This window comes from Arvicanthis niloticus, chromosome 17 (assembly GCF_011762505.2).
Source record: "Arvicanthis niloticus isolate mArvNil1 chromosome 17, mArvNil1.pat.X, whole genome shotgun sequence".
NCBI lineage: Eukaryota > Metazoa > Chordata > Mammalia > Rodentia > Muridae > Arvicanthis > Arvicanthis niloticus.
The window spans coordinates 12,095,070-12,121,246 of NC_047674.1; the positions used below are offsets into that span (position 1 = coordinate 12,095,070).

General features: G+C 52.4%; 1 protein-coding gene and 1 long non-coding RNA gene across 10 annotated transcripts in view; one reads left to right on the top strand and one right to left on the bottom strand.

Moving 5' to 3' along the window:
• Positions 1–263: 263 nt before the first annotated feature.
• Crocc2 (ciliary rootlet coiled-coil, rootletin family member 2) overlaps positions 264–26,177 on the bottom strand; it is a 60,373-nt gene continuing 34,459 nt past the window's right edge. Inside the window, exons 21-34 of one of the 8 annotated variants that reach the window (XM_076914716.1) lie at positions 24,934–25,047; positions 22,229–22,372; positions 18,677–18,894; positions 17,976–18,135; positions 17,396–17,563; positions 15,826–16,180; positions 15,422–15,600; positions 14,458–14,578; positions 13,678–13,811; positions 7,483–7,578; positions 6,935–7,060; positions 4,357–4,488; positions 3,412–3,591; positions 264–2,303 (exon numbers count right to left, since the gene is read on the bottom strand). In XM_076914716.1, coding sequence (XP_076770831.1) covers positions 2,235–2,303; positions 3,412–3,591; positions 4,357–4,488; positions 6,935–7,060; positions 7,483–7,578; positions 13,678–13,811; positions 14,458–14,578; positions 15,422–15,600; positions 15,826–16,180; positions 17,396–17,563; positions 17,976–18,135; positions 18,677–18,894; positions 22,229–22,372; positions 24,934–25,047 — 2,196 coding nt within the window. In that variant the 3' untranslated portion in view covers positions 264–2,234. Of the gene's footprint in view, positions 2,304–3,411; positions 3,592–4,356; positions 4,489–6,934; positions 7,076–7,482; positions 7,579–13,677; positions 13,812–14,457; positions 14,579–15,421; positions 15,601–15,825; positions 16,181–17,395; positions 17,564–17,975; positions 18,136–18,676; positions 18,895–22,228; positions 22,373–24,933; positions 25,048–26,177 lie in introns of all 8 variants that reach the window. The other 7 variants (XM_076914717.1, XM_076914718.1, XM_076914715.1 and 4 more) reach the window with 7 other exon arrangements.
• LOC143434811 (uncharacterized) overlaps positions 9,744–26,177 on the top strand; it is a 29,650-nt gene continuing 13,216 nt past the window's right edge. For both annotated transcript variants that reach the window (XR_013104584.1, XR_013104585.1), the window contains exon 1: positions 9,744–9,998. This is a non-coding gene — a long non-coding RNA (uncharacterized LOC143434811). The remainder of the gene's footprint in view (positions 9,999–26,177) is intronic.

Below are 26,177 nucleotides of genomic sequence, written 5' to 3' on the forward strand. Positions count from 1 at the left end.
TTAGTTTGTATGAATGTGCCTGCAGCTCGACTGAGCACATGGACTGGGGCATGACCAGCATGGAGTGAGCTGTGGGGTACTGGATTTGATCCACTGGCTGCCAGTACTTAGTTACCTGTCTGATTTGGGCCCAACTGCTAGGTTTCCTCAGCCACAAACTGTGGTCTCAGAGCACTTATGTGAAGGCGTTTCACAACCACCACCACTGCCCAGGGCAGTAATCACAGATACCACATACCAATGTGCACACGCCTTAGAAAATGTTGAGAGAAATGCAATATATTCTTTAGAAAATATCCCTTCTCAACACAAGTACATTCCTTTATGTTGGATAAGTAAAAACAATATCTCCTGCATTGATGTAAAAACACTCAAAGTGTGGCAATCTCAGAAGCCCTCACTGTCCTGGAAATGCTTCCTGAGCAGCCAGTGTAGAGGCAGCCCTGGATCACCACGGAGCACCTTGGTCAGGTCACAGTGTCTTTCGTTTTGGTGCAGAGAAGTATCCAGACCTGTCCCTGCTGAAGTGTGGCCCCCTGCTTCTAGGTATATTTACAGGCTACCTCCTCAGCTGTCAACTTCAGTCCCATTGATGTCCCTGGGATAACAGTGAGCCTTGCAAGGTCAGGAAGAGGAAGGCATTAATGCTGCAGGTGGACTCCCTGAATGAGCAGTGGAGGAACACCCAGGCCTCCTGTAGAAATCTCCAGTGTCTGTGCTACTCTCAGGTCCTTGAGGGGATAGTGCAACACTTCCACAGGGGAGCTGCAGACCAGAGAAGGAGGGAGGTGAGGGTTATCTATGAAGTTCTAGTTTCTCAGGCTTCCATGGGGCAGCCCATCCACTCTCCTCCGCTAGGCTGTGTTTGCTGGGACCTGGAAACTGTAGGTAGGCATATATCAGGGTACCTATGCCACCACCAACTTATCCTCTGTCCAAGGAAGCCATTGCCAATGGGTCTGTGTTCTTTCTTTCAGAGCCTGGGCTTCAGGATCCTTCTTCACACTGTCGTTGGTGACAAGGCCTATCTGCCCACCTCGATTATGCAGGACCCAGTTACTAAGTTCAGCCAGAGGTCTGACAGGATGGCTGATCTTAAGTCCCTGGTGATCTTGAAGTAAACTGACAGGCTGTCACATATCTTGGCCTTAGCTACATGACTGTGATTGGATGGATTCCAGGTGTTTCCTGCCTTTCCCCGCCCCATGCCAGAGTCCTTGAAGAGGCTTCAGGAGGTCCTGGCAGAAACACAAGCCATGGGACAACCTGCATTATGGTGCAGGCAGGAGTTTACCAGGTTGTCTGGTAGCCTAGGAATACTATAAAGTGCCATTTACAATGCCAAAGAGACTGAATGGTCAGGAAGTAATCCTGACCAGCACTAAATAGAAGGCACACAGATGCCAACAGGTGAGGCAGAAACAGGGTCTGGTAAGATGATGGCCTTGGTCTCCATAGCAACCAGAGCAGGATTTCGCACTGGCATTTTCTAGCATTTTTTTTTTTTTTTTTTTTTTTTTTTTTTTTTTTTTTTTTTTTTTTTTTTTAGTGTGGAAACGGGAGATTCTGGAAGAGCTTCAGATCTCCAATACCCCTGTGGCCAGCGAGTCACGGGGCTTGCTTCTGAGTCACTTCCAGCCACCTGCCACCGTGACCGGACTGCAGTTCCTGGATGCGGAAGATTCTGTGGCCTCTGGATGTGGGGTGTGGTGGCTGGCCTTGCAGGACATTGTGTTTCTGGCTCTTGCTGGTGGAAATGTTTTCCATGTGTTTCCCTGTGTTTACAGAACTGAGGGCACGGAATGCAGCCTGTGGCAAGGGAGCTGGTTTGACAGGGCTCAGCCATCAGTGCCTGGCCCAAGTAGCAGGTCCAATCTAGAAATGGAGCCCCAGGCTCAGTATGAGCTGAGGGGTGGTCAACATCGCTACTCCCTGCAGCAGGAAGGACTAGAGCAATGTGGTCCAGCCCAGCTGGAGGCTGGACCCATAGGCAGGACTTGTGCAGTCTGGGAGGAATTGAGGAGGGAGTAGTATGCTTTGCTTGGTGGCTGCCTATTTGTACACCTTCTCACAACACACCGATGTTTGTTGGTCCCTCTAGTGCGTATTGTACCTGTTTCTCCAGTAGCATAGTGCTCTAACATGTCCCCCAGAGCCTGCTGTCAGTGCAGGTCACCCAGCACAGGGATGAAGGGAGGGTACTGCAGTAGAGGTCAGTGCTTGGCTCAAGAGGTTTAGTCACTGTGGGCCTGTTGCTTCTTCTGCCATACTTTCTGGTCCAGCCGCTTCTTCAGGCTAGCTATCTGGAGACAGAGTAGGGGCTCAGTCAGGTAGGGAGGAACCTCAGGAACACAGTCATGGAGAGTTGAGTCTCTGGAAGCTACAGTCTATGGCTCCTAAGGGCACGGGTACGGGATAGAAACAGCAGGTGGATGGACAGAGGGACTCATCAGTTTAGGCCTGCCGTCTTGAATGTCTGTGAGCATCCTGTGAACAGGGAAGGGATTCTTTTCTGTTCAGGCCAGGAATGTACTTCAAATGACTGGGTTAAAATAAGCATCACTAGTGGGTTAGGGAAACTGAATTAAGGGTAAGGCAGACACTTCCCCTGCCTCTGTATCTCAGTTTCCTTTCCATAAAATAAGGATTTTGACCATCAGTGGTTCTAAGGTGGTTTCCTTCCTTCCTTCCTTCCTTCCTTCCTTCCTTTCTTTCTTTCTTTCTTTCTTTCTTTCTTTCTTTCTTTCTTTCTTTCTTTTTGCAACAGGGTTTCTCTGTGTAGCCCTGCCTATCCTGGAACTCTCTCTCCACACACCGGGCTGGTCTCATACCCAAAGATCCACCTGCCTCTGCCTCCTGCGTGCTGGGATTAAAGGTATGCACTGCCACTGCCCAGTGGCTCTAGTGCCTAAGGGTCTTAGGACTCAGCAGCCCAGCTGTGGCAGGCTCAACGCAGGCACGTACTTATATGAGTACACTGTAGGCACATATCCAAGGCTCTGCGTTCAGATGCATTTCCTAACCCATGAAGCTGCTCACATGCTAGTGTTCTCCCTGGGACTCCAAGGACAAGTGGGGGTCCACCACTGTTAATTGAACATGACAGGCAGTCTCTGCATATCACCTGGTGGTAGGCTGGTCTCATGGCTACCTCTGACAGAAACTATCCTAATCATCCCTTTGTGGGACAGGGCAGTGGAGGCCCAGAGTCCGTGTTCTACCACTCACTGACCTAGCTGTATGTGAGCCATGGAGCTGCTCCCTTAAAAGGGCCAGCATAGAGAGCAAACTGGGAGCCAAGGCTTCCAATAGAGGTCACGTGGTCGCCTCTGCATAGGGTGCCATGCGAACAGAGGCCCTTTCTTTTCCCTTACACACCCCTGCTCAGAATACCTGGGCTCCTGGCCCTACCTGCCTTTCCAGGACCTTTACCCTCTGCTGGTGAATCTGCTCACGGGACTCCAGAGCCTGTGTGGCCTGCAGCTGGGCCTCATGGAGCCTCTCAGCCTCAGCTGCCAGGTCCCGCTGGTGCTGGGCAGCCAGCTCTTGGAGCCGCTGGGTGTGGGCCTGTTCCAGCTGAGCCATCTGGGCCTGGAATGAGAACACAGGCACCGAGGGCTGCTGGGATCCTGGGGTCGGATCCAGTGGGATGCCCCACCCTATCTTTGGGGCTGTACTTCCTGTCTTGGCCCCACTGCTTTCTGCTGGGGTGCTGGCCTTGGCCCAGGACCAGCAGTGGACCTGGAGTTGGCATACATATTAAGCCCACAGGTTTTGAGTTTAGGCCACCTGCTAAGGGTTTTGCTGGGCTGGAGCCCAAGCCACAGGCCCCTGGAGTGGGCCTTAAATCTGTGTGAACAGCATCCCAGGTTCCCTTTGAGGTCACTGAATATTGTTGACTATCCATCCCCCCTAAAGGCTAGTCAACTGGAATGGGGGGAGGTGTGCCATTGTGGAAGGGGAAACTGAGGCCTCAAAGGAGCACAGGTTGGTGGCAAGCCCTGGGCCTAAGAGACATGTATGGCCCGTCCTCTAGGCCTGCCTGAACCTCTATTCTGTTTCTTGTGCCATTTTGCAGAGCCATGCCTGACTCACAAAGGGTCTCACCAGTCCCACTACAGACTTCCCTCAGTCCTGATCCAGTTCTGCCTGGAACTCTAAGGGGATCTACACTGGACTGCACTGTTGTCAGGTCTCAGTGACCTGTCCAACTGCCTTTTCTCTGCATGTATGTACATGTGGCATTCACATACACGAGACACACATGGGCCCACCACTTGGGGACCACACCATTTGATTCTGCCCTAGGTTTATCCCCAAATTTACATAGCATAGAACTCCACTGGCTCAGCTCACCTGCAGCTGCTGGCTCTGCCTCAAGGCCCCATCTACTTCCTGGTGTAGGCTACCCAGAGACCGGAGCAACAGCTCCTTCTTGGCCCCCAGCATTGCTGTGTCCTCTTCCTTCCTCAGGGTCTCCTGCTCTGTCTGTGGGGAGAGGGAAAGCAGAACTGTGGTGAGACTCAGGGTCTTTCCAGTAGAGGTGCAATATCAGGCCAGGCTTCCCTCTGGAGAATAAAGGATGCTCAGGGGTGGACTCCATATCTCCTGAGAACTGGTAGAGGTGGCAAGGGTACTGCCCCTGCCCAGGTCTGTTGCCATCTGCAGTCATAGCAGGAGTTAAGGAGTGGTGAACGAGGGTCTGCCCTGTTTTAGCCCAGCAGAAGTCCCTGTAGTGATCCTTGGTAATAACGGAGGTGACATTTGAAGACCAATGTCCTACTCCTTGTAAGGCTCCCTCAGGACTCTTGAGCCCTGCATATTCCTGTGCTTTTGCAATGCCCAGGACCTTCTACCTCTGCATACCCAAAGCCATGGATCTGGCTGTAGTTGCTCTCACATGCTACCAAGCCCATGTCGAAGTGGCATAGCTGTTTTTGCTATCCATTCTAGGACAGAGACTTCTTAGTCACTCACCCCACCATAAGGGGTACAGGAGAGGAGAAGCAGCCCATAGGTTAGATATGAGACGTGAGTATTTCCATGGGAAGGTCAGGGATCCTTTTACCCTGCAGATAGAACCTTTGAAAGACACATTTGATGTGGACTCCTTTCTCTTAGAGAACAGTGGAAACCTGCCTGCTCACACTGGGATCCCTGGCTCTTCTCAGGGTGCTCTCAGAAACTTATGGGACCCTTACTTCACAGCCTCACCAGGCTAGCCTTCACCAAGGTAGGACTAGAGCCAGGCCTTGCTCTTAAGCCAGGCTGCCTGTCTGCTCACTGCTGTGCCTGTCTGCTTCTGGCCTGGGGTCATGCCCACGTACCATGAAGTTCCCCCTTCAGTACTGGGCAGACCTCCCTTTGCCATCTGGGGTCTGAAGCCCACATGAGATTCTCATAGACCTTGGGATATAGGGAATTGTTTACATGGGTAAACTTATAGGGTCAGGATCTGAGCCTTAAAAAAATAAATAAATACAAACTTTCTTCTTCGGGACTGAGAAAAACAAAGAGTCCTTTCCACTGGAAAGGGGACCCTGTTTCTTTAAAAATCTAGTTATGCTGCTAGAAATGCATGTTATAAGGAGGAGAGAAAAGTGAAATCCAAAATAAATAAATGGCCACATCCGGGTTTCCCCTCCTGAGACACCAATAAAGGGTTTATGGGTTTGTGGGCCCCTCACAGCTGACCTCCTGGAACTAATTAGCTGTTCCTGCCCTCCCCCTCTTAGGCCCCAAGGATCCAAGCCTGGCATTATGCCCGCAGCTTGCTCTGTTGTCCCTAGGCAGTGCCACCTCCCTTGTCCCAGCATCCAGGAAGGCATGACCCTACTCCCCACCCCCACTCGGGCTGGGGACAGCACATCATTCACCCCAGCAACAGCAGCGCGATCCTAGAGACGCTATCCCTCGCTATCCCTCTAACACCACTTTCCCTTTGTAGGAGAGCAGGTAGCCTTGTTATAGACAAGCTGGTTGGGGGCTTTTCTAACTGCCCTCACCCAGTGGGTCCTGTGCCCTGGGCAGGCTTGGGGTGGGGGTTAAGTACAAAAAGCCTTGAGAGGGGCAGCCTGCCTTGGCCCTAAACATCTCCACACCAATGTTTCTGCTTCCTTGCTTTGCAAATGGGGAGACAAAGCCCAGAGGGCCAGCCAGGTTCTACCCTCCCCTTCTCTCCCTTACATGCTCTCTGCCTCCTGACTGCTTTCTATGGAGCCAGTGCTCTGGGCCTCTTCTATCTTGGAAAGGGCAATGAGGGTATCAGAACTCCATGTTAGCCCAGGCTAGCCCAGAACTCTGCAAAGCTAGCTTAGATGGGCTGAGTCCTGCCCCTTCCCGTTTCTTTGTAGCATATGACACCAGGCTGCATAGATTCTGTCTTGTGCCCTGACCTGTGCTGAGGAATGGCCATCCACAGCGCTACAGAACATCACCATTGCCTGGCCTCATTGTCACTCCACTCTACACAAGCTCAGTAAGCACTCTCCAAGAGAAATACCAGAGTGGAGACAGGCTATAGACATGGAGGGTGACTTGCAGAACACCATACTGGCCACCACACTTGCTGCCCCTGTCATAGCTTATAACATCCTTAATGTTGGGTGCTGTTTCCACTGTGAACAGGACCCGGGGCTCAAGTATCTGGGCAGAGCTGGTCACAAAGTCAGGGGTGGTGCCATTGATCCATGGTGCTTCACCTCCCTCAAAGATAGTCGAAGTAAGGTGCCTGGTCAAGTCTCTACAAGATGCTTGAAGCTTTGGGGCTGGCTCTGAACTTGGCACCATTGCCAGGCCAAGTGCAGACACTGAAGCCTACCGGACCAACTTTTATTTTCCCAGCATCTGCTTTCTGGCCAGCCATGGGACTTCCCCCACTTCCTGCAGCCCTCGCCTGTGCCTCCAGGCATTTTTCCTGCCTGTATACAAATACCTGTATCAGGCGCGTGCGCAGTGCCGCGAGCTCCCCCTGTAGGCGGGCCCGCTCGGTGCGCAGTGAAGTTGTTTGCTCTCGCAGGGCGCGCCTCTCTGCCTGCTCCCTATGACTCCGCGGAAGCACCTGAGTGGAGAGAGGCTGCATGGACGTGGACCAGGGCTGGTGGATCCTTGGCCTCTCGCAGGCAGGCATTCTGTCTGAGGATGGTCTTAGGATCCTGGGCTCAGGTTATTCCCCCTCCTACCCCCCAGCAAACTATGTACTTGCTAATAACCCCTCCTTCTGGACGTGTCTGTTGTACAGCAAGAAAATCAGCCCTCTGACTCCTTGTCCACCGCCCCCCCCGCCTCAGTTTTCCTGCCTGTCATCCTAGAATTGGGTGCTGTCTGGGTCACATGACTTCACACCGGCCTCTGGCATCTGCCTAGGCCTCCTTTTATGCTGAAGAACTTAGTAGGTATTCTGGATGCAGAGCCTTGCCATGGTGAGCAGGTTCACGACCTCCTGGTGACAGATATACCCTGTCCTCCTGGGCCCTCCCTCACCTGCTTCAGGGGCTCCAGCAGCCTCCCCTTGTCTGCAAGGCTCTGGCTGTGCCTGCTGCTCTCTTCCAGGGCCTGACGCAGGGTGTCTACTTGCTCCTAGGAGGAGGGAGGAAGGGTCGGAGAAAGGGAAGCAGGGATGGAGGGAAATGAGGGAATGGTGGGGCATGGGGAGAGAGAGGGGAGAGGGAGAGGAGAGAGACAACCCAGAAGCACGAAAGTCATGGCATCTCCTGGAGAGCCTGCAGGTCTCTGTGGCTGTATAGGCAAGAGCATGTTCAAGGATCACGTGCTGTGCACTGGTTAGTGGTTACTGCACCAGCAGAGGATGGAAGACTCTGAATCTCCTTTGGCTTCATTAAGAAGATCAGAACAGGCTACCAACACCCTAAACCTGCCCTTTGAGCCCTAATTAATGGCTTATGTGTGTTGGGGGGTGAAGGATGTGTGTACATGTACATATGGGCTTGTGCACATGTGTGTGCAGGTGCATACGCCTATACATGTGGAGACTAGAGGCTGATGTATATTGTCCATGATCATTCTCTACCTTACATTTGTTTTTTATTTATTTTTATTTTGCGTGTAAGAGTGTTTGCTTTCGTGTGTGTGTGTGTGTGTGTGTGTGTAAGCCACATGCATGCCTGGTGCCTGCAAAGGTCACAAAAGGTCACTGGTTGGATCCCCTAGAAGTGGAGTCATAGAGTGTTGTGAGCCACCATGTGGGTACTGTCAGTCATACATACCTGGGTTCTCTGCAAAAAAGGCAAGTGCTTTTAACCCTTGAGCCGTCTCTCTAACTCCTCCAAATATTTTGAGACAGGGCTATCTTACTGAACCTAGACTTCACTTATCCCACTAAGCTGATCTGTCAGTGGGTACCAGGGATCCACCTGATCCCCACAAATGCTGAAGTTATAAACACACTGCTGTCTACTGTGTGCTAGCCCCCCTGTCTGATCATGCCGGCCATCATGGTTTAATATTCACCTTCAAAATCCTGTTAGCACATCTCCAATATTATCTACCCTGTGAACAGACAAAACCAGACCAAAAGCACCCAGCCAATAAGCATTTGGCAAGCCCACACCAATATAGAGACCCATATGAAACTGACCCAGACAAGCTGTCCTCTGTACCAGACCCAACTTCTCCAGGGAACATGTGCACAAGGAATACACAGCAACAAAAAGTGACAGAAGGGGTCCAGGGAAACTTGAAGAAAGGGTAAAGATTTGTACCCAAAACTTCAGGGAGTCTGGGGTATAGGTCAGTTTCTAGAGCACATGCCTAGCATGCACGGGGCCCTGGGTGTTAGCCCTAGTACCGCCTAAACCCAGTATGGTGGTGTCTTCCTGTAAACAAAGTACTTGGACAGCAGAGGCAGGAAAATTAGATGTTTAAAGTCACCATTAGTTATGTACTGAGTTTGAGGCTAGCCTGGGCTACATGACGGAAAGAAACAAACCAACCAACCCAACCAACCAGCCAGCCAAACAAACAAACAAACAAACACTACCTCAGGACACTTACCAAGCCACAGCTAGGAAACCTGAAACGTAAACAGGTTACTTTTTCCACTTTAAAAGCATAGAAAACTGCAATAGAGGACAATTTAAAAAAAGACAGTATTATTCAAGATAAGAGCCAAAATGGGTGAACGAGATGAACATGAGGAAGAGATGGATGATGATTATTTGACAAGGCAGACTTGGACCAAGGCAGATTAAGAACAACAGGAACTGTAACAACAACAAAAAACCCCACCATGGTTCAGGCAGTGGGAATCTGATTCCAGATACAGCTCTGCCCAGTGACCCACTGTGTGCCTGCATTCCTATAATACATTTACATATGTGTGTAAGTCCATCGAGGCTGGGGATGTTGAGTAGATATATACATAGGCTCTTGGCATGCCTAACTCCCAAAAGACACAAGAAAGGGACCAAGACAAAGACTGGCCAGGATGGGAAGAGTTAGTGCACACAACAGGAGTTAACCGTTCTAGAAAAGCTAATTCCTGGGCAGTTTCTATCATTTCAGTGATAGACAAGGACAGGAAACTCGACACTTCTTTTTATAGCATGAAATATTCTTGGCACAAATAAATCCAAACAAATATGACATCATTAAGGAATTATAGCTGCAAACATGTGACAGCCGCTATGGCTTCAGATCCACAATGTGAGCCTTGGCAAACATGCATCTCTAAGGCAGGCCAGGTGTGTCTAGACTTTGATCCTAGAGCCTGGGTCTGAGGCTTCCTTTTGTCCGCAGGAGAGAGAACAGTGGCTGTGTAAAGCCAGTGGAGCTGTTTAGGATACACTTGCTACAGGGGAGGCCTGGGCAGGAGCCCAAGGACTCTTGGGGCACTGCTGGGACTCTGGGGCTGTGACCAGGTACCAGTCCACAGAGAACATTAGTAACCTTCCTACTGGGGCGTGAGGAGTATGTGCGAGGGGACAACTCTTGCTTCCTCTGCTTGGAAGCCTATCCAGATGCATGTGTCCTTGTGACAGGTGAGTGCATGTCCTCATGCTATGGACATGGCTGTTCATACAGCTGGGTCCCTGGGGTAGTCCTGTCATTTGTGTGTGTCCTGTCATTCGGCTGGGTCCCCAGGATAGCCTTGTGTGTCTTGTTGATCTTCTGGATTCTCAGGGCAGCCCTGTGTGCCTTGTTGTTCTGCTGGGCCCTGGGGTAGCCCTGGCAACGGGAAGCAGTTGCTCTCAAACAAGAGTCATACTGTTTGCATAGCACGGCCTACCATTTAATTAGAAAAATATGTTTTTAATTAACTTTTTCTTGACAAACACATTGGCTTATGTGAACTAAAGGGGGTGGGGGGGGTGGGTTAGTCCATGAAAGTGAAATAAGTTGTATAAAATGTAGGGCTTGCTTTGGAATATGCCCTAGGTTTGGCAGAACCGGGAGGGGTGCCAGGCCAGCCCTGTGGGGGCTGGCAAGTACCCAGCTGTAGCAAGGGGGCACTAGGAAGCTATAAGTGTAGCCATATTCCCCAGGCCTCCAGCTGGCCAGGAACAAATGCATTTTGCTAGGATTATGAGGAAAAGATGGCATAATATTGATAGGTTTTAAGAGACTTCCATAAAAACAATCTAAGTGAAGTCTTCATTGAAGTCTTCGTATGGATAGAGGAAGCAGAGTGATGTCATCTTGGGGGTGGCAGGGGCAGACCCCAAAGGCAGATCTCCAAAGCCCAGGGAACCTGGCTCAGATGGATGAGGCAGCCCACTATGCCCCTCTGGACCCCACACTGGCAAACTTGGAGCAGAAGGCACATCTACAGCACTGTCACTAGGAAACTAGGCCTTTGTCTCCTTGCTCCCAGGACAGAGAGTCTTTGGAAGGGGCAGATAGCTATCCTGATGCTGGCCATCATGGCTCCTTACACCAGGGGGCACTGGAGCCTCTTTCTGTCTTTCTTCCCCTGGGCCTTCAATGTCAGGACAGGGTCCATAAAGTTTCTACTTGCTTTTCCCTGGCTCTAACTTCCAACAATACCAGAGTTTCCCTCTTCAAAGATATACAAAGTAAAAAAAAAAAAAAAAATTCAGAAGAGTGGCATTCAGAGAAGAGAAACTTCTCTTCTCTGTGACCTTCTTGTGAACCTTCTTGTGGCTCATGGTCACAAGCTGCAGTCATGAGAAGCTGTTGGCCAAGTGTAGGCTATGGTGGGTAGTAGGTAGAAAGCCCAGGTCTGCAATAGGTATGCATAGTCATTCAACACACAAGTGGGGCCTGTGATGACAGGTAGCCTCCCTGAGGTTAGTCTAGAGGAGATTCAGGAACAGATCCTCAGTGCAAAGACACAGGCAGAAGCAGCCAGGGAGGAAAGAGACAAAGATCCCTGGGACATGGAAAGTGGACCTAGCCCAGCAGGGAAAGGACCCTTGAGCACAGCCAGCGACTGTCACTCTTGAGATGACCCTGGATGGAGAAACACCTGAGAACAGAGGCTGGAGGAAGAAGGGGAAACAAAGAATGCACTGTCTTTTCCTGGATAAGAAAGCGAGTTCAAGTTCAGAGAAGTGAGCACAGACACAAGCCTTTGGGAAACTGTACCTCATTACCACGGCTCTGTCAATGGGGTAGACACCCAGAAAAGGCAGGGATGGCTAGAAACCAGATAGACATGAACATAGAGGGAAAAATGCAAATGCTTGGCTGTGCACATGAGGTGCAGCGTGGGCCACTGTGAGCCTTAGGTCTGGTAGGACTGAGGACAAGAACAAAGCATTAAACTGGAACCACCACTGTACTCCACTGTACACTGACATGAGAACACTACGTTAGGAGGAGCATGTTGTTAAATCTATGTTGAAAGTCCATATAAATAGTTCATAGTGACAAAAAGAGGGGCTGGAGAGGTGGCTCAGTGGTTAAGAGCACTGACTGCTCTTCCAGAGGTCCTGAGTTTAATTCCCAGAAATCACATGGTGGCTCACAACCATCTGTAACTGAAGTCCTATGGGATATGATACCCTCTCCTGGTGTGTAGATATACATGCCAATAAAGCACTCATGTGCATTAAATAAATAAATAAATAAATCTTAAAGAATAGTGACAGAGTCATGGGAGGGGGCTGGAGTGATGGCTCAGCAGTTAAGAGCATTGATTGTTCTTCCAGAGGTCCTGAGTTCAATTCCCAGCAACCACATGGTGGCTCACAACCATCTGTAATGGAACCCTATGGCCTCTTCTGGTATGTCTGAAGACAGTTACAGTGTACTCATATAAATAAATACATACATACATAAACACACAAACAAATAAATAAAATCTTTAGAGAGGGAGGGAGGGAGGGAGGGAGGGAGAGAGAGAGAGAGAGAGAGAGAGAGAGAGAGAGAGAGAGAGAGAGAGAGAATAGGAGACACCAACAGCTTGGGGAATTCAGGAAAGACATTGGCACTATTGCAATCTTTGTAAAGGTTTAGTAAGTCCACTTCCAAATGAATAACCCCAAAGTGATCAGCTATTTTTAGTTGTGCTTGGATTGTTCACAGAAAACACACACAAGTGAACATTCAGGTAAAACAATATAGCTCTAGCCCAGTAGGCCACCCTGACTTCTCAGAGCCCCCCATCTCCCGAGCATGTCACAGATCCTGTCAGCATCCATCAAAGCTACATCCGCCCCCACCCCCGACCCCCACCCCCAAGCAGCTGGGCTCTGAGGGCTTTCTGAAACTCCATTTTCTCACAAACCTTGTTGGCCAATGAGGCAGCTGCTTCTGCATTTAGCTCTGTCTTCTGCCTTCCATTCCCTGCACGAGAGCCCCCTCATAGGCCGAGGGCCCTGCTGTGTATAGAAGACCTCTGAGAGTGGCTACACTCCCTCCATGATCCAGCATGGAGAGAGGGAGGGTGGGCCTGGCTGGGGTTGGTAATCAGTTTGACCTGGTGTTTGCCTCTGCAGTTGAAGCTTAGATAGAAGATGCCTAAAGAGTCATTCACCTTGTCACTTGGGGACAAGTGACCTGTAGCTTTTACTCCTATTCCCACTATGGCTGCCAACTTTATCCTTCTAGCAATAGGCTCAAGGGATTCTGTTTCCTGGTACTTGGAGGGAGGCCTTCCAGCTGGGTGTGCTCTTCCCTACACATCTGGATCTGCCTGGAATATTTGGAAGGCCTCAGCTGCCCTTGAGTCATGCCCCTGCCCAGGGGAAGTTCAGCATTTGGGGCGTTACTGAACCTGGGGCCTGTGGTAGTGTTCTTTACTGAGAGGGCAGAGGGAGGCCAGAGTCACGTTCTGTCCTATGGCCTGGCTGCTCCCTCTCCAGGGTTTCGAGGCCTCATCTCCTCACCTAAAATTGAAACTCTAGAAGATACCAACGTGGGAACACACACTTGAGTCCCACGCCAGCCCTTTGGTATCTAAGTGATACAGAATGAGGAGCTGGCCTGGGGCAATCGCAAAGTACCTTGTGAGGACCTCCCTGTGCCTGCTGGTGTGGCCACAGATGGATGTGTAGATCTAGAGGGCTGGAATCCAGCCCCAGCTCTGCCAGCCCTTGCCAGCTCTGTCCCTACCACCAGATCTGTTTCACCAGTCTGTAAAATAAGGCCTAGGACCACCTCAAAGATACCTCTGCTGGGATGAGCCCAAGGCCCGTGTTCTGATCACCATGATGATCATTTAGTTTGTCTGTAGTGAACTCCCAGGAGTCCCACCTGCAGCCTTCTTCTCTCCTGGCCTGCAGCTCGTGCACTTGCCAGGTGCTCTGCTTCCAGCCTTTGGAGTGCCTCCTTCTGCAGGGCCCGAGCTGCCTGGGCACTGTGCAGCTCACTCTCCGCCCTGCGCTGACCTGTGGGGGAAGCAGCGTAGCTTGAAGCTCCTAAGCTTGGCAGACCTGTGGGGTAACTGCCATCTGGCACTGCCCTGTCCCAGTCCACCAGCTGCAAGTAGACTCAGTGAGCTGAGGCAAGTGTCACATGGGTACAGAGATGGGAGAGGGTCCCCATCTCAGTAGGAGTCAGGGAAGTGGTCCTGGCTTTGACCTTCTGACCTTGGCTCACTGATCCCTGTATCTGCCTTGCTCTCTTTGCCCGTCATCTTTCTCTGTTTTCTTCTGGACTCAAGGCTGCCCCACCCCTGCACTGCCTTTCTAATGTGTTGGGGAGGGGGCAATAAATTTAAAATTGTTGGCGGAGAACAAGGCCAAGGGCCTCTCTGAGAGGGTGACAAGAGAGTCATGTGACAAACAGAGGACACAACTGCAGCCGGCCTGAGGCAGAACTGCAGGAGGTGGAGGATGGGCAGATTCAGCAGGCCCCAGAGGTTGCTGCAGTCCACCCCTCTAATGGGAGGACACCACTGAGAAAGGTGGTGTTGAGCCATCCTGGGGATTGGGCATAGCCCCAGGCCTACCATAGAGTCCTCCAGAGGCCTAACACTAAAAGTGGCCAGGGAAGGGATGTAGAAAGACTCCCTCATAGGAAGGAGGGGCTCACCTTCCTCTGCATCTGCTAGGTCCCTCTGTAGCTGCTCTGCCCGGCCCTGCAGGTGCATGTGTTCCCTCTTTGCCTCGCTCAGCTGGCTGCTCAGACTGGCCACCTGAATGCCAGAGTTGTCCTAGGCAGAAAGAATGAACTCAGCAGCGTGGTCTGGCAGGCAAGAGGGAAGGGACAAGCTATTTACTAGTGAGCTGGGAGACAGGCAGGCAGCTTCTGGTCTAGCCCATCATATATGGGGCAGGGTCGTGGGATGAGGTGGGCCACAAGCTATGGGGAAGGACAGCTATAGTGGGTGGCTGAGGTTACATACTAGCCCAGGAAGGCACAGAGGCAGGTGAAAGGGAAAGGCCTGAAGAACCTAAGACCATAGACATAGGATAGGGAGTTACCCGGGGTGCCCATAGGAGGCTGAAGCAGCAAGCCAAGATTAGAGCTGAGAAACCGTCCCCCAGGTCTAGCACTGGGGAAGAGGGAGCTCAAAAAGAAGAAAAGGGCAACCCCTGTAGACCCTGTGACTCTCTGTTCCAAGCTCATCTGTTACCTAGGAAGTCATAAGGGCACAGCCACTGTGGGACCACAGGCCTCAGTGGGTAGCTATAGGGGAGAGAGTCCTCATATGAGAGATGGTGGGAACACTAAGGTGTACTGGCCAGGTGTTTAACGGTGTCCTCTGTCCATGGACTGTTTCAGCAGGGTGAGCCCCACAGCATTTGCTGCCGACTCTGAAGAATGGCGTGTCCCTGTGTTGTGTGAGGTAACTGGGTTTGAGAAGTGGAGCCATTGCCTGGTGTTTATCCCCAAAGTACAGTCTAAAAACTGACCACAGTGTGCTTTCCAGGGTCTCAGAGGGCCAGTGATGGCCAGACAGGTGAACAACAGTCTTGAGTGAGTGACTGGGCTCCTCCATGCATCCCAGAGTCCCATCTTTGGAAGGGTTTGGAAGATCTTAATCCCATCTTACCCGTTCCTGCTGGGCCTCGAGAAGCTTTTGCACCAGGTCCCTCAGGGCATTCCTTACAAAGGCCACATCGATGACCTCCGAATTAGGATCTACAGGTGTAGGTGAGGGCCATCGGGCAGGGGAGGAGGATCTAGCAGGGGAACTGGCCCTTTGCCGTCCAGGATGAGTCTGGGAGCTGCCTGCAGGAGTTGAGAGCCAAGGGAATGTGGGTTGAGACAAACACATAGCTATCCTGTGCTTCTCTTTCTGTGTCTCCTGCCTTTAGAGTGGGGAGCAAGGATATAGTAAGCACAGACTCCTAGAGTTGTTAGGACTGGTCCAGCCTCCTCATTATGTGGGTCGTGAGGCCTAGGGAGAGGTTAGGATACTCAGGTTGGGCACAAAACAGAGTGGAAAACACTTACCTGTTGTGGGAGAATGGGGCCTCTTTGGAGAGGCCAAGAGGTTCTGACTTTGGCCTAGGCCATTGCAGAGTGTGGACCACAGCCGGCCCAGCTGGGCTTCTGCATTACGCCTAGCACCCTCAGCCTTGGCCAGCTCCTGTTCCAAGCTGTGGACTCGGCTACAGGCATTGTCCAGGCTGGTCTGAAGGCTGTTAGTTTGGTTGCTGGCCTGCTGTAGCTTCCTGGTGATTCTGCGCAGCTCGGCCTGCAGGGTCTGCTCAACCCTCTGGCTCTCGCAAAGATGCCCCTCCAGCTGCCTTGCCCTGGTCTCCCCTGCTGCCTCTACGTCTGCCAACTTCCGCTGTAGCTCTAGAACCTGGAGGAAGGATGTTGGGGCTCAGATGTAGGCTTTTGATACCTAGGCTGGCTGACCAAAGGTGTAGCCAGGCTAGTGGGAAAACCCTGTTCAGTATATCATTTAACGACTCATAGGACCATCCCAAGACAGGTTATAGGTAGAAGAGACCCTAGATCTGCCTCCTAGTGTGTTTAGCAGGTGGATGTTACCTAAGTCAGATGAGGACTGCCGCTCAGCATGGTGGCATATCCTTTAGTAGCAGAAGGCTCTGCTGGCTGTCTGCAAAGTCTCAGCTAGTTAGGGACAATGACTGGCTGCCCTTTCCTGCTAGGGACTCAGCTCAGCCACTGCTCTCCATCTGCTGCTGTAGAGCCGACTCACGGCCAAAGTGTGCTTTGTTATATTTCTCACCATGGGACAATATCTGTGCCCTACATACTTGTGCACGCATGAACAGGGGATGCACTGGCTTCGGGGAAGAGGGAAAGGCAGCCTGCTCTCTTCCACTGAGCCAGAGCAGGGGGCCTGGCCTTATCCCCCTTTCTGGGTGGCTGCAGCATAACAATGACCTTATTCACAGAGGGAGGTGTGCGGCTGAGGTCATTCCGGGTCACATGGGCTTGGGAGCTAAGCCCCCACATTCTAGGCATGACTGGTGTTCAAGACAGCCATGCATGCAGTTTGGGTCTGAAAGTTGCAGACTGCTGAGCTCAGAAAGGCCCCTCTGTTCCTTGGTGGCATGTGGTACCTTTAATACAGTGAGCTACAGTCCTGGTTGTGGCTGAGCACAGTGTCTCAGGATCTGGCATAGGTGCTGTGTGAGTCAAGGGCACGGGGGCATTTGTGCAGGGGGTGGGCATGCGTAAAGGGGACAGGCAAGGGTCTAGGCATTAATTCAGTGTCCTGAAGTCTCTCTACCTGGCCCCTGCGCAGAATTCTGCCCGGCACCTGGGTATGATCGGGCTCTTTTCTAAAACAAATCTGGGGAAATTAAGAGGTCACAGGTGTAACCAACCCCCCTTGCCCTCAGATCCCTTTCGCCTGCCTCTTGCTGCACACGGTTAGGTTATCACAGGGATGCTGGGTGGAAAGAGGATGGGCATCCTGGCCTCTTTCCATCATCCGCGCTCACTGCCTTCTACCTCCCCCAGAGGTGTTCCCATGGATCTTGTCTTGGTCCCAGTCTGGACCAGAGCTCAGCGTTTCCCCTCAGAGGGACAAAAAGTTTCCTACCTCCTTCTGGACACCATCACGGGCAGCCTGGGCCTCTGCTACCTCCCTCTGCAGGTCTAGTGCCTCCTGCAGGTTCTTCCGCCGATGTTGTGCATCCCTAGAGACTTGGGCCTGCAGCTCACTCACCTCCTGTCTCTTCCTCTGGTTCTCAGCTTCCAGTGTCCTTACCTAGGGGCAGGGCTGAGCAGTCAGGGACCCAGAAACCCCAATGGCCTCTACCTCCTCTCACATGTCCTCCATTTAGGAGCTGTCCCTATTCAAGGGGCCTCAGTTCTGGGCAGAGGGTTTGGGACCCAACTTCTCCAACCTCTCCTACTCTGTAGACATACACGCGGGACTCCTCTTTGTGTAAGGTGTTGCCTGGGGAGTATGGGAGGCAGCTTTGAGTTAGTTGTGACTCTCACTAGGGGATTGGCTCTGGCCAGTGTTGCTCCACAGAAAGGGCAGGAGTAAGAAACTGATATCCAGGATAGCTATGAGGCAGGAACTGGGGAGGATTACCAGGCAGGTGTGTGTGTGTGTGTGTGGGAGGGGTGGTGGTGGTGGTTGTGGAGCCTGAGTGGGTGGAGGCCCCTCTCACCTGTCTGTGGCGTTCCTGGAGCTTCCGACGGGTATCCCTCTGTGTCCGTTCCAACTCCTGCAGCCTGGTCCTCAGCTCATAGGCTTCCTTCTGAGCTGCCACCTGGGCCTCCTGAAGCAACAGCAGCTTCTGCTCCTGCTCCTCCTTGGACCTCTTAAAACTGAGCAGGCCACAGGCTGGCTGGACTCTAGGCCCAGAGCTTCCCAGAACTCCCTGGGGATCTGCTCTTCTGTGTCCTATATGCTACATGCTGCCCTTAGACAACCTCTGGAGGGCTCCAGTTACCTTTGGTTCAGAGTCTGTCTCTCTGAAACTTAGAGTCCAGAAGTGTGGGCTCTGCTCCTTCTTTCCCCTCAGCTTCTCTTTAGCTCACCCTTACTTACCTCTCTATCAACACCCCCAGAGACCACACGTCTAGCCTAACTCTCTGAGTCACCCAGAGGGAACCATTGGTTCCCTGGCCTGTAAGGCCTGCTAGATGGGAAACTCCTTAAGGAGAGAACAGTTGGCCTGGTTCTTAGCCTCTCTACATAGGTTGGCATTCATTTGTAGGCACTTAGAACCAGGCAGCTGAAGGTTGCCTTTACTGTCCTTCTGGCCCAGCTCATAGGCTACCCCCTGCCCCTCCTTGTCACTATGGCCAGGCTGAATAGCAGGGCTGCAGGTTCCCCCATAACTACTCTATAGGGTAACTGTTATACCTGGCTTTCTCTTGCTCAGCCCTGTGGATGGTGGCCCGCAGCTCAGTGTTGGAATGTTGCAGTATGTCCTTCTCTTGAACCTCATCATCCAGTGCCCGGCGAGCCTCCAAGGCCTCCCTGCGTAGCCCTTCACGACCCTCTTCACTGTCCTGAAGTTCTTGGCGCAGTTCAGCCAGCCTCTCCTGAGCCACATTTAGCTGTGCCTGCAGCCCCTCAGCCTAAGGGAGAAATGTACTCTAGTGACCAGCTGAGGACCGTGTGCTATAGCTGCCCAGGCAGCTGCTCCAGAAACCTGACGGAGTACAGGATTCTGACTGGGTATTCCTGGGTCATCCAGCACTTGAAAAAGAAAGCAGATCCCCGGGGAACAGGGCCCAGATAACCTGGCCCCTCCTTGCCTAGCTCTACCCTATATTCACTCTGAAGAAATCCGGGATGTTGACTGGTGGTCAGCAAGGCCTGCCTGGGGGCATGTCTCTGTCCACACATCCATTATTGATAGCCCTTCCTACCCACTAACCCAGGACCAGCTCCTCTCTTTGGATAACTATGTAGGTAGCAGCCTGGTGCTTAGCACCAACAATTGCCTAGCCCTTAGCTCAAGCATCCCCTCCAACCTCCTCGTCTGCTTCTAAGAGTGCAGGAGATAAGAGAGTGAGATCTCAGGCACCATACCTTCCAAATTCTCCAGCAGGCTCAGAGCCTCTCAGGCCAGGATGCTCCGCTGCTGAAGTAGGTGGCTTTAAGGCAAGGCTCAACCCATAGAAACATGGATACCCTCAAACAAGACGGAGGGCACTTAGTACCTCTGTGAGCTGACCCAGGGAAGGCAAAGGGCCACAGGTATAAGTTCCCATCTCCTGCTGACTGGCCCATGGCTCACAGGATGAGCCACCCTATCATGCTGGAAACAGGGATAGTGCCTACACACTGCAGGGGGTACCAAACTTGGTTTCCTGCCGCATCTCTAGGGAGATGGATCTGGAGGAGGGGCAGTTTACTGTGGGGTACAGACTTGCTGTGGCCTCTAAGTTCCAACCTAGAACTCTGACTAGAAGCCTCAGAGAAGGCTCCATCCTGGCTCTTAAGTGTCCCTGGGGAGGAGGTGGAGGAAGCCAGCAGGGACATTCTGAGAGAGGAAGCCACAAGAACTCAGTGGTGTTGAGTGGCTGGTTTGCCAAAAGCAAACCCCTCTTTGTTGGCTGTTTTCACGGGACATTGTCCAGGCCCCCGGCCGGCCTGGCTCCAGAGTCCGCCCGCTGTTATTGTTGTTCTGTTTTTGGGAAGGGCCAGGGCCTCCCCACTGCTCCCCTCCCACCCCCCACATGTGGGAGCCACAACCGTGCAGAGCATTTTCCGCTTAGCTCAGCAGAATTCACCCAGAAGGTCAAGGACCAGGGAAAGGGCCTGTCCATCATAAAAGGAGCTGCACTCATTTCCCGGAGTAGGGGAGATGAAAATAAGCAAAACAAATGGGGGAAGGGCCCCCCTGCTGCCAGGCCACCTCCTCCCCGGCTGTCCAGCACCCCCACCCACCCTCTCTTGAGGACATCCATCCCTTTTGCAGGAATTTTACAGCCAAATAGCTTAATGTGATTATAATAATTATTTCTTTACTAGAAGTTGTATAAACAGTCTCTTTTGAAATCTCTTGCAGGGAGGCAACTCCGGAGCTCTGTAGGGAGCAGGGCAGTGAGGCAAGCAGGGGCGGGGCAGCAGTGGAGTGGCCTGTGTATGCATACATGCATGCCTGCACGAGTGAAGGCATTCACATGTGCTTTGGTGCACACCCAAAGGATGTATGTGCATGCGTGTGAATGTCTGTTTACACACGTATAATAGATGTGCTTCCAAATACACATGTGTGTTTGCTGTTCATCTACATGCACATGTGTATGTTTTTGCAGTGTGCTTAGTGGGCTTTCATATGTGAGGCCTGCATGTGTGCATGGGAATGCATGGGATGTGCACATGCATCTTACTTAGTATGCACATGCCACTTAGTGTGTATATGTGTTCATAGATGTACATCTTAAGTGTGCACACAGGTGGGAGGCATCAACATGCAGGTTTACATGTGTGAGAACCCCAAGAAGGTCTGCAAAGTCCTCGGGTTGTCAGTAGGGAAATTCTGAGTCAACCTGGCACCTGGGTTGCTCCTCTGCTCATTTTTTTCTGCAATCATTTCTTTCACACCTGGTCCCCCATCTTTTCAGATCCCCACTAACCCTTATCACTTTCTGGGGGGGGGCTTCCTTACAGAAAACTTGACCTTGCCGTGAGGCTTCTGTCCTTCACCTCACCAGAGCAAACGAGGCCCCCTCTCCAGATCCTTCCCTCTCTGCCCCCCAGTTTGGAAATCGCACTTCGCTTCTCCATGTGGCCGCTGACCAGGCTTGACTTTGAAATCTGCTGGAAGGAACTCTTTCTCTTTGGGGCCAATATAAACAGCCTGTCATGTTCAGTCATGCTCTCTTCCTTTCCCGGGCTCTTGGCCGGCCCCTTGGGGTGTGCTTAGGGAGGGAGAGCCCTCTCCTCACCACACCAGGCCAGCTGCCCTGCCTGCCAGCCTTGGCACACAGCCCAGGAGCTGTGAGGCCGCTTTGTCCCCACAGCCCCCACCTGGGTTCTGGCTGACCCCCCTCCACCTCAGTCCACATACCCTCCTGCCCTTGCTTCTCCCAGGCGCCCCAAGTCCTGTCAGAACTCCTCAGAAACACCTTTCCATCTGCTGGCCTGCTGGGCTCCTGCCTGGCCTAGCTGTGGTCTCCTCTGGCTCCGCCCAAGACTACCCCTCACCCTTTCATGATCATGTGGCTCCTGGAGGCCCTGTGTGAGCATCTGGGCCCATGACTGTCCCTGAAAACCCCACCACCATCCCACTTCTCTTGCCTTTCTGCCCTGGGCTCCCTAAACTCAGCTTCCTTCTACTTCCCTTCATTCAATATGGAGTCTAGGCCTCTTGCGCAGACAGAGCTTAACTCCCTGGGGGGCTCCCTATGGAGTGGCCTCTCAGAAGACAGGCTTTGGGAGGAGGAAGCACCATATAATGACAGCTCCCTGTGTCTGATTCCCAGTCTCTGAACTGTGCAGAAGTGAAGGTTAGGCTGTGGAGGTCCTGGAGCCTGTGCTCTGTGGTTCTGATTAATTGTCCATGGCTAGCCTCCCTGGGTAGCCAGCCCCCAACTATCCCAATAGGAGCACAGGTGAGGTGCTCTGTGGTCTTTCTTGGGTGAGAAAGGACCAGCGGTAGCCATGATGGGGTACAGCAGCTTTGGTTTCTCTCAGCAGTGCTCTACTCTGTCAGGTCTAGTTTTTCTGAAGCCAGGTCTATGACTTTGGGCTACAAATAACTCCTTCTATTAGGCCAGGGCCAGCTTTCCCCAGCTGATGCCAGGAGCCAGGTGCCATTTCACCGCTCTAAGAGATGCCTCTGGTTGGCAGACCAAATGAGGCAGTCATTTGTCTCTCCTGGTCCTGGGGTGCTCTCCCTTCTCCTGCATCCCTGCTCTCTCAGCGCCTGCCTCACTCTCCTCTAGAGATCCATCTTACCTCTCTCCTCACGCTGCTTCGCTCGGCTGCTAGCTCGCGAAGTTTCTCTCTCAGAGTTTCAGCTTCTCTCTGGTGGGTGGAGATGGCCTCTTCAAACTGGACCTGCAGGGTTCTCAGCTCTTTGGTCATGGTGGTAATGGTAGCCTGGGATGGAGAGACCACTGGGTTTGTGGGAGGCTGGTCTGAGGCCTGACTGCCAGGCCTTGAGACAAGCATATGAGGTGAATGCTCTGAGAAGCTCCCCATGCCAGGGCCTGTGCTTTGAGGCCCTGCTTTGCTTTTCTTCTGGGATTCCCAAGCAATGACCATGGCAAGTGAGTGGGCATGGCCTGGCTGGGTGGCTCAGGTGTCCCTTTTTGCCTAACACTTCTGTTCAGCCCATTTTATGTGGAGAGGGGGCAGGAGCAACTGCTTAGCAAGTGAAGATGTCCTGGCCTCAGTGGCACTAGCGTGTGGGGCCACCTGGCCAGGCAATGGATCTGGGGAGGAGCCTCCACCCCAATGCAGCCTTCTGGTCACTTGGGTCACCCAGGTCTGGCTGGACATGTAGCATTCTAAGTCCCAGCTCTGAGACCTATAGTATCCACTATGGTCAATGTTGGGCCAGTGTGGGGGCGAGGAGGCCACATCCCAGTAGAGAACCGTGTTAAGGAACTGGACACTGATCATGGTATATGTCCTGTCCACCTGGCACCCAGCTTCTTGAACTTTCCAGTGGGTATGTGGCAACAGGGGACATCTACCACCCTGCTATCTGTAGACATATGTGCACAGTCATATCTGCAGAATCACTCCATTGTAGCTCTGCGGTTGTGACAATGCTGGAAACTCTGTGCAGCCCAGATCTGCTGTCCTGTCATGCCACAGCCTATAGTCGCCTCTCCAGGGGTCTGATGACTGCTGAGCACCCAAAGGAGACAGGGGTCCTCTAGGCACCAGCTCCCAGGGTCAGTTTGGAGCACTTCTTTGTCCACAAAGATGTTACACTGCTCACCTTGACACTGCTGTACTGAGGCCCAGTGCAGCCCTGGGTCAGGACTCTTCCCCACTCACTCTGGGGCCGATCCTAGGCCTCATGTGGTTCTTTGCCAGGACTACAAGGTCCCCAGCATTTGGAAGAAAACACTCATCCCCCCCACAGGCTACTGTGCCAGGCTGGGGATGGGACCATGTAGACCAAACAGCTGGGTGATCGGTGGTGTCCGGGCCCCTCCAGAGTCTGCTGTGCCACACAGAGCACCAGTACTATGTGGAGACCCCACTCTCACACCTACATTCTGGGGCTACCATCTGGGGTTGCTGCTGTATATAGACTTCCATCAGCCCTGCCGTTTGCTCTGGTCCTTGACCCCTCCTCTCGACTTCTTAACGGGCACCTAGGATGGCCAGGTCATGGCTCTGTGCCCACATAGTCCAGAATTGCTTGCTCAGTGAGATTGCAGTTCCTTGTGAATCTTGGGGACCAGCTCCTGGAGGCAGTGATGACTCAGGCCAGAGGGCCCCTCCACCCATCAGTGGCTAAGTGCCATGTCACCCCACAGCTGGGGTTCCTTGGCTGTACTTCCCCTCTCTCAGTGGGTTTTAATTTCCATTTTCTAAGCTGAGGTGGCAAAAGAACCCTTAATGAGCTCCCCGAGGAGCCGTGCTGGCTAGAAGGCCTGGTCCCTAGCCCAGGGGGAGACTTGGCCAGCATAAGAGAAGGCTCCAGAAGCCAGTGTTGGCTCCTGCAGAGGCTAGTCTGTGAGCAGGAGATGGCAGCTTCCAGGGTCTCAGGACGCGTTCCTACCCATAGAGTAGAGATGGGTAAAGCATGGTAAGAAGAGTGTAGCCACAGACTGAGGACCACTCCAGGCCTGTGCCAGGGAAGTGCTGTCCAGCGCTGGTGAGGCACTGGGGGTGAGAGGAGATGGAGCAGAAGGGATAGGAGCCAGGGGAAGCTCCTGGGGACTGGGTACTCCTCAGGTTGTCTTGTTCCGTGATGGGGGTCATCAGAGTATGTGTATTGGGGGCCACACCTAATTGCCACAGCATTTCCTACCACAGGGCACTGGGGATCAGCCCCACGTTCTTCCTTCCATCAGCATCACCAGGTCACCCTCCCCAAGGGCTTGTCACCTCCAGACACCTGCCTCCCACTCCAGCTGGGTGGTCTGCTCTCACTGCCCACGTGGGCAACAAAACAGCTGCCTAAGAGCCAAAGGCTGGCCGCAGGGACAGCCTTAGCTCCTCAGTTGAAGGCCCTCTCTACCAGTGAGGCAGTGATGCCTGTCCACAACTGGGCTTTACTAGAATCAGCTTGAGCACAGGCAGGCAAGGCACATGCTGTGTGGATCAGAAGAAAAAGTCATAGGACTGGGTCTATTTCCCCCCCCCCCCAGCTGTTGCTATTTAGTATATGGCCCAACTTGCCAGTCTTGATCAGCTCTGATTCCCGGGAGCACCAGGTTCAGTGCCTGTAGCCACCATAGACAAGGACTAGGGCATAGACATCCATAATCACTTGGCTACCACTGAGGTAGTAGCTTTTCCCAGTAGGAAATTTAGAGACATCAAGGGGACACAAAACTCATGAAGACACAAAGAGGGGAATATATTTCCAGGGGCAGACAGAAGGGGCTATTCTGGGGACTCTCCCAGGACTTGCTTGGCTGTACATGACCAGGCAGTTGTCTGGTCTTTGGTTGGAAACTGTCAGTGGGGCTCACCTCAGCTTGCATTTGCTGGTTCTGGGCTTCTTGCCGGGCCCGTTCCAGCTCCCGGTTGGCTCCAGAGAGCTCCTTGCTCAGCAAGCTCTTCTCTGCATCCTTTAGAGACAGAGCCTGGACATGAGGAGAGAGAGTATGTGTGAGGGAGCTGGGGAACCGAGGCTCCCTCTGAATGCTCTCCTAAGTTCCCTGCCTGGACTACCAGCTTTCATTTGCATACCCTGCCAACGGGCAAGGATGGTCCTGAGCTCACACCTCCTAACACACTCCATCTTCCACCCTCCCTTTGAGTGCTCAGCAAACCTTCCTGCTGCTCCCTCCTTTCCATGGTGAGAATCCTGGTTTTCACTGGGTGGACAGGTATATCATGACTGCCTATTGTAGGCAGCTGCTTCCTACAGTGAGCAGGAAGAAGCCACCAACAGAACTAAAACCAAGGCTACCTGTCTCACTAAGGGCGTGAGCAGGATATAGCAGCCTGATTCAGGTAGACCCAGGGCGGTGGGGCTGGAAACAGACTTCCGCCATGTCTCATTTGTATCATTGATACCAGCTCAGGGAGAGTCCTGGTTGGTGAACACAGACAGGCTAGGAGAGTGATAGGCCAAGCTGGTTCTGGAGAACTGGAAGCTGAAATCTAACTGGTTCTCTGGCTTGCCCTGGTTGCAGTGTCTGAGATAAGAACTATGGCAACAAGCATAGCATCTTTCTTAAACTTCAGCCCTTCCACTGAATCCCTAGTTGAGGGTCTGAGTCCTCCCCACACTTGAAGCCGTTCTGGTTATAAGTATGGGTAGATAGGGGGCAACCTCTTAGCTTCCAGCCTCTGTACCTCTGACCTTTGGGGTCTGCATTAACCACTTGCAGCTAGGATGGGTTGCATTGCTGATCAATTGAAGAATAACAAGAGTCTTCAAGGAAGAGAGGCAGTGAGTCAGGAACCCTGCCCCCACACTCTCTCCATGTTCTGAACAATAAAAACAAAACAAAAAAAAAAACAAACAAAAACAAAACAAACAAACAAACACCTGTGCTCCTCACAGATTCTTTCCATGCTTGCTTTGTTTCGCCTCATGCTGGGAACCTGCCCACCCTTGGCCTGTGAGCCCTTTGAAGCTTGGGACCTCAAAGATTTGCCTTCTTGAAGTTCTCACTGATGAGCAGGGCAAGAAAATACTTGTTGACATTTTAGGCAAAACGTCCGAAAGGACAAAGGGTGACTCTCACTGCAGTGTCCTGGTTGA